The 14,269-nt window shown below is 42.1% G+C and overlaps 1 protein-coding gene across 3 annotated transcripts in view; it reads right to left on the bottom strand.

The window, feature by feature from the left end:
- Nucleotides 1-14,269, bottom strand: part of TRPM1 (transient receptor potential cation channel subfamily M member 1) — a 177,811-nt gene that overhangs the window by 143,673 nt on the left and 19,869 nt on the right. Inside the window, exon 1 of one of the 3 annotated variants that reach the window (XM_075575874.1) lies at nt 8,290-8,608. The exons of 1 other annotated variant lie outside the window; for it this stretch is intronic. In XM_075575874.1, the coding sequence (XP_075431989.1) occupies nt 8,290-8,421 (132 nt within the window). In that variant the 5' untranslated portion in view covers nt 8,422-8,608. Of the gene's footprint in view, nt 1-8,289; nt 8,609-14,269 lie in introns of those variants that run through there. One more of the 3 variants, XM_075575875.1, reaches the window with a different exon arrangement.

Here is a 14,269-nt window from a genome sequence, read left to right on the forward strand (position 1 = left end):
ATGGTTCACCAAGAAGGAAGATGATAACAGCCATATTTCCATTTCCCAAGTATCCCTAGGGACTGGATCACAAAACTGAAATATGTCCATGACCAGGATGGTCTCCCTGTTTATAACCGGGGCAGTAATACAAAATAAATTGTGCAGACTGGATTAAAACATTAAATCCTAAAACCCTTGATGGATCTATCCCTGTTAAGGGATACTCCATTTTAGGAAGGAAGGTCAAAGAGAAGAGGAGGGGTGTTATTTTATATTGAAGACTCCTACACTGCTAAATTGCTCCCCAAGCCCATTGTCTTTTAGAATCATAGTTGGTAAAATGGCTTCCCCTTCTCCAAGTCTATTCTTATTGCTGGCATCTACCACACCCCTAAAACCCTACTACAGTCCCTGACTGATACCACTCATTTTCTTTGCACAATTTTCATTCTGAATGGGAAGAGTGAGCTGTTAGTTCTTGGTGATTTCAACCTCAATTGGCTTGACCCTAAAAACAACAACATCCGGACACAATTCAAGACACTAAACATAACCCAACTAATTTCCCAACCCACACGGGCAAATCTAAAATCTGGCTCCTATTCCTTGCTAGAATGGATTCTATCCTCATGTCCCAACAGAATCCAATCCTCTGGTATACTAACGGACATTTTTCAGTGACCAAGCAACAGTCTACTGTGTAAGGAAAATCAAACCACCCAAGTAAAGACCAAAAGTTATACTCACTTGAACATTTAGACACTTTAACCAACAACAATTTCTGGCTGATATTACCAACTGCCCTTGGTACAGAATCAACCTGATACCTGACCCTGATTCTGCACTTATTTATTTCCAAGCAGAGTTCTTAAAACTCAGTGATACCTATGCCCCACTATGCAGTATAAGAGTATAGGGGGAGGTGGGGACCTTCCATGGGTTACAACAGAGTTTATGGCCATTTACCATTTTAGGGATGCCTTGTGGAAAAGTTACAAAGTAACTGGCATTATTAAGGATATTAACTACAGGTGCCTGCGGAATACATGAACATGGCAAACAAGCATAGCAAAAGCCCAAGATTACTCGGCCAATCTTTACCAAATACATCAAATCCAGCAAACTTCTGGAAGGTCATCAACAATATATTCTGGCCTTCTAGCCATCAACAACCATTAAATATAAAAACAAAAAAAAAGTGTGTGTGCTGAGCACGGGCATTTTAAGTAAAACTTCTTTGTCTTTTGTCACTGTTTTGTCATAGAAATTGTATTTGTGATGGTGATGTTTTTAATTAAAAATCAAAACACAATTTCAGTGACAAATGCAAATAAGTTTGACTTAGAACGCGCGTGCTCGGCACACAACTCCTGTTTTAGGTTTTGCACTTCTATGTTTATAGTAACTGTGAATTCCTTGTGTGTCTCTCTGTGTGTGTGTGTGTGTGTGTGTGTTGACTCCAAGTGTGGCTGGGTTGGTGCTGTCGGTGGGTACTGCGCAGGCTCATCAAACCGGCAGCTACTGCGCATGCGCACCAATTCGGTGGCTACAGCGAAGGCGCGCCAAGCCGGCGGCTACTGCACGCGCCATGCTGGCAGCTACTGCAAACACTGGTGCTGCCAACGGCCTCTTCTGCCAGCAGTGATGTCACTTCCGTTACTGTACTTCCGTCACCATGTGGGCGATTTACTGCAAGCGAAATTTTGGTAGGTGCCAGCAAAGAAGTTTCACTTCAAAAGGATGATATTATTCTGACAAATCACACTGACATTGCAAATGCATTCAATGAATACTTTGTGCGGTGTGCAGCACCGGTGGTACAGCACCCCAAACTCACCCCAGCCAACTAGACACCCTCTACAATTCAATATGCTGCTTTGTCCTACAACGTAACTACAACACACATCACTGCGAAATGCTCAAATAACTAGATTGGCTATCCCTTAAGGCCAGACGCAAAATACATTTTTCTGGTCTTGCCTTCAAAGTCTTTCTTGGCAAGCTAACCGGCTGTTTGGACCAACTCCTCAACCCTACCACACTCAGCACTTATCACCTTAGATCTGACTCCAAAAGACTGTTCATGGTCCAAAGGTTCAACAAGGAATCCGACCGCGGCTCCTTCTCTTACCGTGTACTACACGACTTGAACAACCTACCAGAGACTCTCAAAACCGCCTACAGTTTAAGCAATTTACATTTGCATCTTGTCTGCAACTGCTTCATGCAGCCATAATTATATATTATCTCTATGTAAGGATCCGCGCTGTGGGTAAACCCGCTTCCAGCGCCTCCTTGCCTGTTCTCCATGCTGCCCAGGCTCCCTGGTGGCGTCCCTCTCTCCTCGCGGCCTCCTCCACGGCTGCTCCCGCACTTCCGGGTCGCTCGCGTCACCCCTACGGGCGCGCGCGGACCCAGGCTTCAATTTATTGGCGCTTGGCGCCTTACTCTGCCTCCTCTGACGCAGCACACGCATCACACGCTTCCCTGCCCATCAGGTCCGCCCCCCAGGCCATTCTCTCCTATCAGGTCCTTCCCCGGGCCGCTCCTCTGCTCCTCCCCTTGCTCGGATGGGCCCCAGCTTCCCAGATTTTTCTCCCCTATCAGGTCCTCCCTCGGGCCGCACCTCCGTTACTCCCCTTCCCCTGATAGGTCCCAGCACCCTATTTAGTCTCCCCTCGCCATTTTCTCTTTGCTCTGCATAGCTTCTGTACCTTGGTGCTGTCTGCTGTTGCCTGGCCCCTCTTGTCTTTCAGTTCCTGTTCCTGTCCCTGGATATTCTGCTGACCTCCCTGGGATATTGACCTTTGGCTTTGGACTTCGTTTACGCTGCTCTCTGGAGCCCCTTGGATTTGGCTTTGGACTTTCGACCTTGCAGACTTCTACATCCCTTGGACACTGCTTACGGACACTCTACTACGCTGCTCTCTCCACTCCACGACCCAGGCTTACGGACACTCTACTACGCTGCTCTCTCCAACCCACGACCATTGGCTTACAGACTTTACCTTCCCCGCTGGAGTTGGCAAGAACGGTACCCTCTCTAACTTGTTACCTGGACCATCTACGCTATTCCACACTCCGGCTGTGCCCCCGTTTACTGTTAGGTGTGTGGTATTACTCCTTTCCACCTCAGTCCCGGGGTCTCGTCTGGCTTGTGGCTACACTTTCTGGCTACACTCTAACTGTCCATGATACATCTGTAAATTGAATGTATAACCGCTGTTTATTTAATGTAACCATGTATTGTCAACGTAACTCTGTGCCCAGGAAATAATACATTGAGAAGTACCTCTCCTTTTGAAGTATTTCCTGGTAAAGGTATTTATAAATCAATGTATTTATGGTGGATATGTGTGGTTTATTTGATATACAAGGAAAGAGTGATATTTGATCAGACCTTTCTTTTTTTATGTGTAGTAGAAATTAAACTCATGAGTAGAGATGTTCAAACTTACAGAACCAAACTTCGGATCTGCTTGCGATCTTTAAAAACTGCAAAAAAACTGATACACGAACTTGGGTGAAATGTTTGCACAGCTTTACTCATGAGGACATCATTTAATTGGCTGTGCATTGTGTCAGGTACAGAGGGTTTTATGGTGCAAGTAGATATAAAGAGGTAAATGTGTCAAAAGTTAAACAATTCTGGGGCACACATTGCATCACAAAAACAAACTATAGCTTTCAATTAAAAATAATGTCTTTCTCCAGGACAAGTTTTTTTTTTGTCCCATATTTGTCTAAATGTTGCACCAACTTTGTTCTGAAACCCTCAACTGTTTAGGGTCTAGCTACAGTATCATGTTTACGCCATTCTTTCATTTTTTTATTAACTATGGGGGAGATTCACAAAGCGCCAATGCATCTCACCACGATCCTGCGTCAACTACCATTCAAGGTAATAGCAGTTAAAGTGGGATTGCAGTGTGATACCGCACATCAGAGTTTGGCCAATCTTGGCGTGTGTGTAGGTATTTCGGTTTTAGTTTGTAAGAGAAAACACAGCTCACACAGTACATATATTAATGTTAAACTTTAGAATGTCCTAATAAGTTTATAGGGGACATGATCTTATATACAAACACAACAGCAAACCCGATACCAAGAACATTACAATATACTCTGACATTTCCTGAAGTTATCAACGTGCAATCCGCTGTATCACACCGAAATGGGCAATATCATCCAATTAATTTAATGGCAGATATCGCTAATTCAGGTGCTTAACAGCAGATCGTGCTTTGATGACTTTGGGGCATTGTGTTTTCTTCTTGTAGGGGTTGCATGGTTAACTTACTGGCACGTTAATGCTCTTTTAGTTTGGCTCTTCTAAGACACCTACTCAGGATAATCCTGGGTGATTGAATCGCCCTATATTGCTTTTTGTACATGCATATTGTGTTCAGATTCATAAAGTACATCTCTTGTTGCTTGTTGGGTTCGATTTACATTGGAATATGATTTGCTTATCAATATATACAATACATTCCTTGTAGCATTGTAGGGTGACTATTCTTCTGGTGAGACAGAGGGACATATAACTCGGATTAACTAAGCATTGCTGAGGCAAACTGCACTTTTAGCCCAGTTGATTTTAAGGTGCACCAAGGCACCATTTAGTTAAACTGGGCTACAAGGTCTTGTAAACTCCAATGACAAGCATAAAACAGCTGAATGTCACATAAAAATATCCAAAAGCAGAGTATGACTGCTGGGACACTATCCAACATTTTTTTAAGTCACTTCCCCATCCTGGAGAGCAAATCAAAACATCACTTGTGAGCACAGTCATGTCTCAGATAGGTATGCAACCCTGCTTTTCACCCTTATCTCTTAGGCTGATTCTAGCGCGCACGACAAGGAGAGTGGAACCGGCCGACATGGGGAAAGATGAAAAAAAGAGAGAATTTGCGCTGCTACCGCTGCTGAAAATGTAAGTATATGTGTGTATATGTGTGTGTGTATGTACAACATTATTTAAAAAATTATTACAGGATTTATTTATTTGAAAACACACACACACACACACACACACACACACACACACACACACACACACACACACACACACACACACATATATATACTGTATATATATATATATATATATACTGTATATATATATATAAAGCAGAAAATAGCCGTGTTACTCCTGGCTTCAAACACTTAACACCCTACCTTATCTACAGTAAATATCTGGGTTTTTTTCTCTCTCTATACACTGTTTTAGCCATTGATTCCTGTGTAAATCAGTATTGCTTGACCTGAAGAAGAGAGGAGAACTCTCGAAAGCTTGTCCTATGACATAAATTGTTAGTCCAATAAAAAAGGTATCACCTAATACTGAAGAACTCATTTATTCTGCACTATATATATATATATATATATATATATATATATATATATATATATATAATATATATACACACACATACTCACACACACACATACATACAGTCACGCACAGTATACTCACAAAACGTGTGCGGCACATGCACGCGTCTTTGCACAGGCACGCGCGCGCGCAAGGCCGCACACACTATATAACAGCCCTTAGCATACAATGCTTGCACTGCTGCCAGGGATTCTGGGAAATGACATGCAAATGAGCTCACAGTGTCACCTGGAGTAGAATTTAGTCACATACAGTATTTGAATGGAACTGATCTTTTCTCCAGCACAATGAAACCAGCTTTACAGTATAATGAATTACGGCCTTCGTATGGACTATTGTTGCTTTTCTGTCCCACCCAAACCTTTTTTCTGTCCCTAACTTCTTTGTAATCTTGTAACCATCAGCTATGTCAATTCAGGGGGGCGCAAACTTTTTCCCCTGCGCCCCCCTGCCGGCAGTCACCTCACCCCAGCGCCCCCCCCCCTCACCTCGGCTCCAGCATCATGACGTCACGTTGCCATAGCAACATGAGGTCACATGACCTCGCGGCGTCATTTGACGCCGCGTTGCCATGGCGACACGTGTGGAGCCAAGGTAAGTAAAGGTTTACAGAGGCCCTGCAGCTCCCCCCGGCACTTAATTTAAGTGCCTTCGGGAACTGTGCGGCGCCTCTGTAAACCGCGCGCCCCCCGCAGGCAGTCTCGCGCCCCCCATGGGGGTCGCACCCCCCAGTTTGCGCACCGTTGGTTTAGATTATGGTTGACGTTCTCCATGAAAATGAGATACAACGCAGAGATTGCAACAGGGGCCTCAAAGCAGCAATCATAAATTTAGAGAGGGCTCTGAACTACAGAATATGGGTAACGTTTTGGAAAACTTTTAAATATGCTCTCTCTATTAATCTTTCTTTTGATTTAAAAAATAATAATAATCCAATTTAGTATGAAAACGGTACAAAATAAGTGCAATTTAGAGAATATAAAATAATGGGGAATGGGTATCAAGGACATTTTAAGTTGTCTCTGACTCGACTTTTGAATATGATGAGAATCAGGGTAATTATACATCAGCTTCCATGCAATACGTACGAATCCATCCATTGTTAACTGTGTATTTACATATTTATCACTTTGTTGAAAAGGGGCCTAAGAATAAGAGGCATTTTCATCCTATATATCTTGTCATCAATAAATCAATAAGTACTGTATTTACCATCGGTTTTTCTCCCCTTTCATCATCTAAAAATGTGGCGGTTGTCAAAAGAACAGGTTAGGGGAGAATTAAACAAGATACTTTGGATAAGGGGACGTATATTTCAGTATAATTTTTTTGCTTTTTCCTTAGTCAAAGCTGTTCTCACCTCCTTGGCTAATAAACGTGGGTTAGCAAGCACCTATATGCAACACAGATGCGAGCAAAACAATTACATTTTTCCATTGATAGTCACCCAATTGCAATATTGTACCTATTAAAAAATATATATATATATTATACACATTAATATGATCGTTTACAGGGCACTAAAGTACTTCAGCTTGTGTGCAATACTGCAAAAGAACGGGAGGAAGGCCTTTCAATATGTTAAACCATTTTGAGTCTACTGCTCAGGATATTACTAAGCAGGCACATAGGCCTGGCTTGTATAAAACATTGCAATCCTTTGTAAGAAGCCACCACAATGAATTAGGTCATTGTTTGCCTTTGTGCCTGTGCTTTGCAGCAGTTTGCAGCATTAGTCAGGTTTATGGCATGTGTTAATGTCAATCAAACTAACATGATGAAGCCCTTTGTGGCAGAAACGTTGTTTGTTCTTTACGTCAAATAAACACTATTTTGTATTGAAAATACAAGCCTGGAGTGGCTGGAGATTTTTCCAACAATATTAATCAATTTGACACCAAAGTATGAGAGTTATTGATAAGAGCTTCCATGAAATAAGTGCTGCAGAATCAGCAGGAAAAAAAACATACGGTAGTCGAACATCTGTGCCATATACAAGAAGCTAATACTTCTACATATTGGTATGACTGTATTTTCTCTTTGCTATTAGCACACATTTTAATACGCATCATGTACTAACCACTAATTTGATTAAGTTAAAAACGACATGACTATTTCCAGCTTTTATATTTTAAAAGCCAAAACGTATATGGCCCAACATGAACCCTATGGACTTATGTAACTATACGTCACTAAGCCATATTAGAAGGGAAATAACCTATTTAAACATTTTAGAATATGAATTCCATTCTAAACACACACATATATATTATTTGCTGATTATAAAATAATGTAACACATGTGGAACAAACAAGTTAATACAGCACTTGTTAGTTTCACTCCTTGTTATATCATGGCAAATATATTGCTATGAAAAACATTTCACAAAGAGAACATTGCAATACATGTCTGTCCTTACAAACAACAACATATCATGTAATCCCGTCTAATTTCTCATTAAGTTAACTAGAAAACAAACGTAGATAAAGAAACAATTGTTAATGCAGCAAAGATACTTAATTCATCATTACAGTAGCATAATACTGTAGTGTCATTTAGTTTGTTACGTCCTTTACCAATAGTAATAACTAAGAAAATAAAATAATATAACTATAAAAAGACGTTTCCACTGAAATGGCAATTGCCTCCAGGATCCCCTTGTTTTAAAAACGTTATTAAAAATAAGTCATATTTGCCACTTATAACAGGGAAATAGAGGGGAAGAGAAAACGGCACCTCCATGTTTGCGAAAAGTACACATGTAGTAGCAAAGGAGGGAGAGGGAGTAGGTGGTATGATACCTTTCATTGGACCAACAAGGAGTTGAAATGTTACAAGATAAAGTACCCAGTGAGTAACAAGCCATGTCTTTCTATACACACAGTTGCTACTTAGAATAAATGGCATACCTTTTGTGATCCAGACGAAGAGCCCTTGAGCGATGTGCGTTTGAAGGACCCACTCATTCTTCTTAAGGAACCTGTGAACTTCCCTCCTCTAGCTCCAGTAGCTCTTTTAACCCCTTGTCCCTTCCCCTCCATGTTTAACCTAGCATCAAGCCATTGAGGGTAACTTCAGTTTCATTCACACAGTCTAAGCTGCGGTTCACTGGAGCGCCAGCTCAGCCGGCTGGAAGCATGGAAAGAAGCGCAGGGAAGTGGACATCACATCTATGTATAAATGTAAAAGTCCCCGAATATAAGAGCTCTCGTAGACATAGCTGGGAGGTAATAAACTACCATGAGGCAGGAGCAAAACCAAGCAACACATGGGTACAGGCTGTTACTCCCCACCCCCCCACGCTACAGCCTCTATAATCAGGCTTAATGCACGCAGCTCCAGCAAGCTATGGTTTTTAATGGATGGAGATTTAATAAATGATGATTGAAGGTAAATCTACTTTATGAAGCTTCATCCCAAAAAGTTGTTTTTTTTTCCCCCCCCAGAAGACAAACATGGGTCAGTTAGATGGAAATAATGCTGGTATCACTGGAGCAGATGGTCTTCAGGCCAGAAGCTAGGAGCCTGCACAGTGACCTGTTACCAGCAGCTTGTGAAGGGAAAGTGTCTACAGCAGATCTACTGATAAAGACAAGATGTGTATCACGCACTTAGATTGTAAGCTCCTTCGGGCAGGGGCTCCTTTTCATATTGTTTTATGTCAGAAGTGTTTATTCCCATTGTGTTATAATATGTCATGTGTGCTGTAAAGCGCAATGTACCTGGATGGAGCTATATAAATAAAGATATACATAAATACTTTCAAACAAGGGAGCTCTTCGTTTAATGCCGAGTGATAGAGATATGCATATATTATAACAGCAATATATCATATACTACGACATGAGTATGCAGCACTGTGTAGGCACAAGAAACCCCCATTGTTCAGAGGTTCATTCTTACTTAAAAGTGCAATCTTACGCAGTAGGACAAAAAACAATATACTGTAAACAATGTAACAATCTAAGGCTGAGTCCATGGTGCGTGATGCAGGTGCCGGACCGCTTGTCAGCCGAGCGATCTGTGGACTACAGATCCTCCCGATGGGGAGGCATGTCGGAGGCGTGGCCCATGATGTCACGGAGCTGGTTCGCCCTCATTGGGCGAACCGCTCACGTAACCCGGCCATCGCGAGACAAAATAAAAAACGTTGTCTTGTGAAAAACCAGCTGCGCCATCGCTCATGTCCGCACTCTGGACGTTCACATACACTGTGATGTGTTTGATCACGCCGCACGCGCGGTCACATGATAAGCATGGACGCGGCCTACGGCCCAGATCCACAAAGCTCCGTTAAACCAGCAAAACGTGACAAATCCTACATATTTTTTTAAATAAACCAGTTCTGTAGTATTAGATAATACCGTTTGTATTTTTTCTTTTTTTAACTCCTAATGCCATTTTTAATTGTTTTTTTGAATGCACTGATCAGGAGCACCGAACGGTTGCCAGTTTAGGAGTAAATGTAGAATTATACATTGTCTAATAATCTATTCCTGGTTTGGTTTGAAATGTCTCCAAGATTAGTGTCGCAGGGGCAAGGAATGACAGGGCCGTTGAGAGGTAAAGAAGGAAAATAAATAAGGCAATGGATAGGTGCTGGGTGGATTATGGATTTGGCACAAAGATATGGAGAGCAGTTTGGCAGGTTTGTTCAGGGGAGATGGGGGGCATCACTTGGATATTGGGTGTTTTATCTTCAATCTAAGTTTGCAGGGCAGTTTGGAAAGGGCGGTTTTGTTGGCAGCGGCAAGGCCACTTTAAGGCAGTTAAATGCCCTTACTCATGGCGGGGTGGTGTTATGTTTGTTACGAGGACCATGCCGGTTTGGCTCTTTAGTGGAGGTTGGTGAACCACTTCTGGTGTAGTGTAGTAATGGGGGAGGTGGTGTCATACGAGGCTAATATGGTAGGTATGGGAGTGACCTCTCAAATAATGTGTATGTTACAGTGTGATCAGGCTCGTGGTGGCGATTTGGGGTTCAAGAGAAAACGGGTAGTATCCTGTGGGCTTTTGGTGTGTGGTGTTCAGAGAAAACAGGCAGGTCCCTGGGGAAGTCAAATGTTAAGTGATGTATTGGTTGTTATGTCCTATTTAATAAATGCAGTGACAATTTATATCCAGTAATTCTGGTGTCAATGTGTTTGTTCAAGGTTCGGAAGAGGGGACAAAATCCAAGACTGGGCAAGTCATGTTCATTTGATAATAAATGCCCAGTATTGTGATCATATTTTGATAAAGCAGCATTCCCCCATACTCTTTATTAAACTTGAATCATCTTTCTTTCATAAACAGATCATGGGGATCCTCCAGAGGTAAACCACACCCTTCTCAATTCCAGAAAAATGTGCCTTTACATTTGCTGCTTATCATTTCCTCTTGGGAAATCAATATAGCCACCAGATCAGCCTTACTCCCGTGAGCCAATAAGAAGTTGCAATGTAATTAGGGCATAACATTGCAGCTTCCCATTGGATGGCCCCAGAAGCCATATTGATTTTTTTTGCAGCTGGTGCAATTTCTCCATTCAGATACAACAATATAAATCTAATTTTTCGGCTGGATTGCTGCTTTAAATAATGTGTCCGTGGAAAGGGAGTGGTTCAGTGATTAGACACTGACTGGCACCGAGAGTTTGAAGCAGGGGACCCTGGTTCAATTTCTGGTGTTGGCTCCTTGTGACCTTGGGCAAGTCACTTTATCTCCCTGGGCCTCAGGCACCAAAAACATAGATTGTAAGATCCACGGGGCAGGGACCTGTGCCTGCAAAATGTCTCTGTAAAGCGCTACGTAAAACTAGCAGTGCTATACAAGGACATGGTATTATTATTATGTTCGAAAGACTGGCCCTGTGTATTTTAAAAGTAGCCCTTCATTGTGACGTTGATTACTTATTTTTTTTCCTATTAAAGGGATGGTAACGTTTTCATCATAACCTGTTTCTTTATATAGCAAAACAGAATTAGGTGAGCTCATGCCTACCCCTACTACAGAATTGATCAATAGCACTATATAATTGTCAACACCTTATGGAGTATGGTGCTAGGGAAAGGGAATTGGCCATACATTTATGGAAAAGGAAAGCACATACAAAAATGCAGGAGGAGTGCAGGGTTTTTGTATTTGTTTTCCATAAATGTTTATTTATATGACAGGATAAGATTAAGACCCTCGGGGGCCCCAAAGCACGTGACTTTGGGGGCCCTTTCTCGTAGTTTTAAAACATATACATACAATAACCCTCCCCCAATACATACAGTGACCCCTCATCCAATACATATACATACAATAACCCCCACCCCCAATACATACAGTGACCCCTCATCCAATACATATACATACAATAACCCCCAATACATACAATGACCCCCACCCACAAAACATACAATGACCCTGTAACAGGGGAGTTATCCCTGTTCAAGTAATGTGCCTCTAATCCAGCAGTGTGGTGGTTAACTGCTGGTAGTCAATTAACAAACACCACCTGCCTGATTAGATTGCTTAGAAAAGCCTGTCTTTTGAGACAGGAAGTGAGACTCCTTAGCTCACACCTGAGCTGAACTTGGAGACACTTGTCTTGAGCCCTGCCAGAAGAAACAGCAGAGCTGCTTTCAAGACACAGGGGAAACTTCTAAACCTGAATGCTGACACACCCTGGGGAAAAGGGAGCTGAACCAGGGACAGAGAAGATTTTCCCTCCAAACCACAAGGAACAGATAAGACTTTCATTTATGAGACTTTCTATATCTGCTTATTTCATGCTATACGTTTGGGACTGGGAGACATGCTTATCTAAGGGAGTTGTGAACCGCATAGTATTTCACTAGAAATACTCCCAAGTGAATAGAAGCTTTGTTTACCCCTTGTTTGGATGGTTTCCTGATGTTAAGGAAAAGGCGCAATAAAAGGCTTATTTAATTTCACTATAACCAGACTCCCTTGCATACCTCTGTGAGCGTCCGCCTACAGACCCCTCCCCAAAACATATACAGCACATACAATAACCGTGTCCCTCCCCCAATTCATATACATACAATAACCCTCCCTCAATACATACAGTGACCCCTCATCCAATACATATACATACAATAACCCCCAATACATACAATGACCCCCTCCCCAAAACATATACAGCACATACAATAACCGTGTCCCGTCCCAATACATATACATACAATGACCCCCACCCTTAACTTCCTCGTTTTGGAGACTGCTGGACTGTAGAGTGCTGTGCAACGCCGATCCCGCTGGCTGCAGGCAGATGCAACTTCCGGTGCGCGCGGGGGTGGCACGTATGTGCAGCTCAACTTCTCAACTAGGCCAGACACGCTACAATGGGGGAGAATCCGGGTCAGGAGAGGCCGGGCAGGACAGCTGTACCGGCCCTCTCTCCCCACCCCGTCGGCGTCCCTGCCAGGCAGCAGTGTGGCATGACAGGATACAGAACAGTGCCTGAGATGACTGTAGCTTGTAAGTAACACACACAATTGTAATAAAATCTATACAATTAACTTTGCACTTGCACAGTGTCTCTGATCTTAATCACTGGTTACTGTCTTGACTATTAGCAATTATATTCCTTCTGCACTGGGGAAAATACAACTTCATATGGTATTATGTCAAGCTCAGCACTGCATGAAACTTTACGGTTTTAAAGTACACTCAAAATAAAAGCAGTTTTTCAGTGATTGATATATTTAAAGCTGCAGTTCAGTCAATATCCTGCATGTGTGGTTTTTTTAATAAATCAGTTCTGTAGTAAGAAAAAATACTTTTAGCATTTTCTGTTTTTAAAAAAACAACTTTGAAAGACCAATTTTCTTGTATTCTATTTTAACAGCCATTTGCTAAGGCACTGCCCCTTCATGTCCTGTCACAAGCCCTGGCACACCCCTTTGTCAGCCCTGCCCTCCCTCTAGCACATGTCAGTGCAGGATTGCTCATGAATATTCATGAGCTTCCACTAACAGACAAGCAGAATATAAACAGATCCCTTCACTAATTATGTCCCCAAATTTCAACCTATCAATACATGGAGAACGAATTGACCGGCAGCTATACAGTTCTTTAGGTAATTAGAGATTGCACACATGAAACTATTGAAGTAAAAAAATAAATGTAAAAAAAAAAAAGACTGAACTGCAGCTTTAATTGAAAACACTGATCCAGATCAAACTTTGTATTTATTGTAGATTTATATCATTGTTCCAAAATGCAGCACCACGAAAGGCTTATTATAAAATTAAATATATACAGCATATGTATATGTACACACACACACACACACACACACACACACACACACACACACACACACACACACACACACACACACACACACACACACACACACACACACACACACACAGAGTATAACATCCTAATGAGAAGAAAGACAGAAGAAAACATAAAAGGAGCAATCCAGGCTATTTTTTCTTTTCATTTTTGAATACAGGTTTGAAGCAGGGGGTCTCCGGAGCTGAGCTCCATAAATAAAGGACCCCCTGCTTCTAGAGATACTTACCTCCAAAGGCGGTGCCGGTATCTCTGCAGTTTTCTGCCGTTTAAAGCTCCCTCGTGACATGGGCCAATAGGAAGCCGCAGCAGGTGACATTGCGGCTTCCTATTGGCCCACAGGGCTCGGGAGCTTTGAAAAGCGCCATAGCATGAACCATGGAGTAGCTACCGGCACCCACTACCGAGGTAAGTACCTCCGAAAGCAGATCCCCTGAGCTGAAATTAACTGGGTTCAGCTCCGAAAACCCCCATGCTTCAATCTTGTATTTAAAAAAAATGAATAAAAAACATTTTTATTGAGTTTTCCAGCATAAGATAAAAAAAGGCAAATTAAAAGGCAAAAAACCCCCAATGTTTACATACAGAACACAA

This window comes from Ascaphus truei, chromosome 18, assembly GCF_040206685.1.
Source record: "Ascaphus truei isolate aAscTru1 chromosome 18, aAscTru1.hap1, whole genome shotgun sequence".
In the NCBI taxonomy this organism is placed as follows: domain Eukaryota; kingdom Metazoa; phylum Chordata; class Amphibia; order Anura; family Ascaphidae; genus Ascaphus; species Ascaphus truei.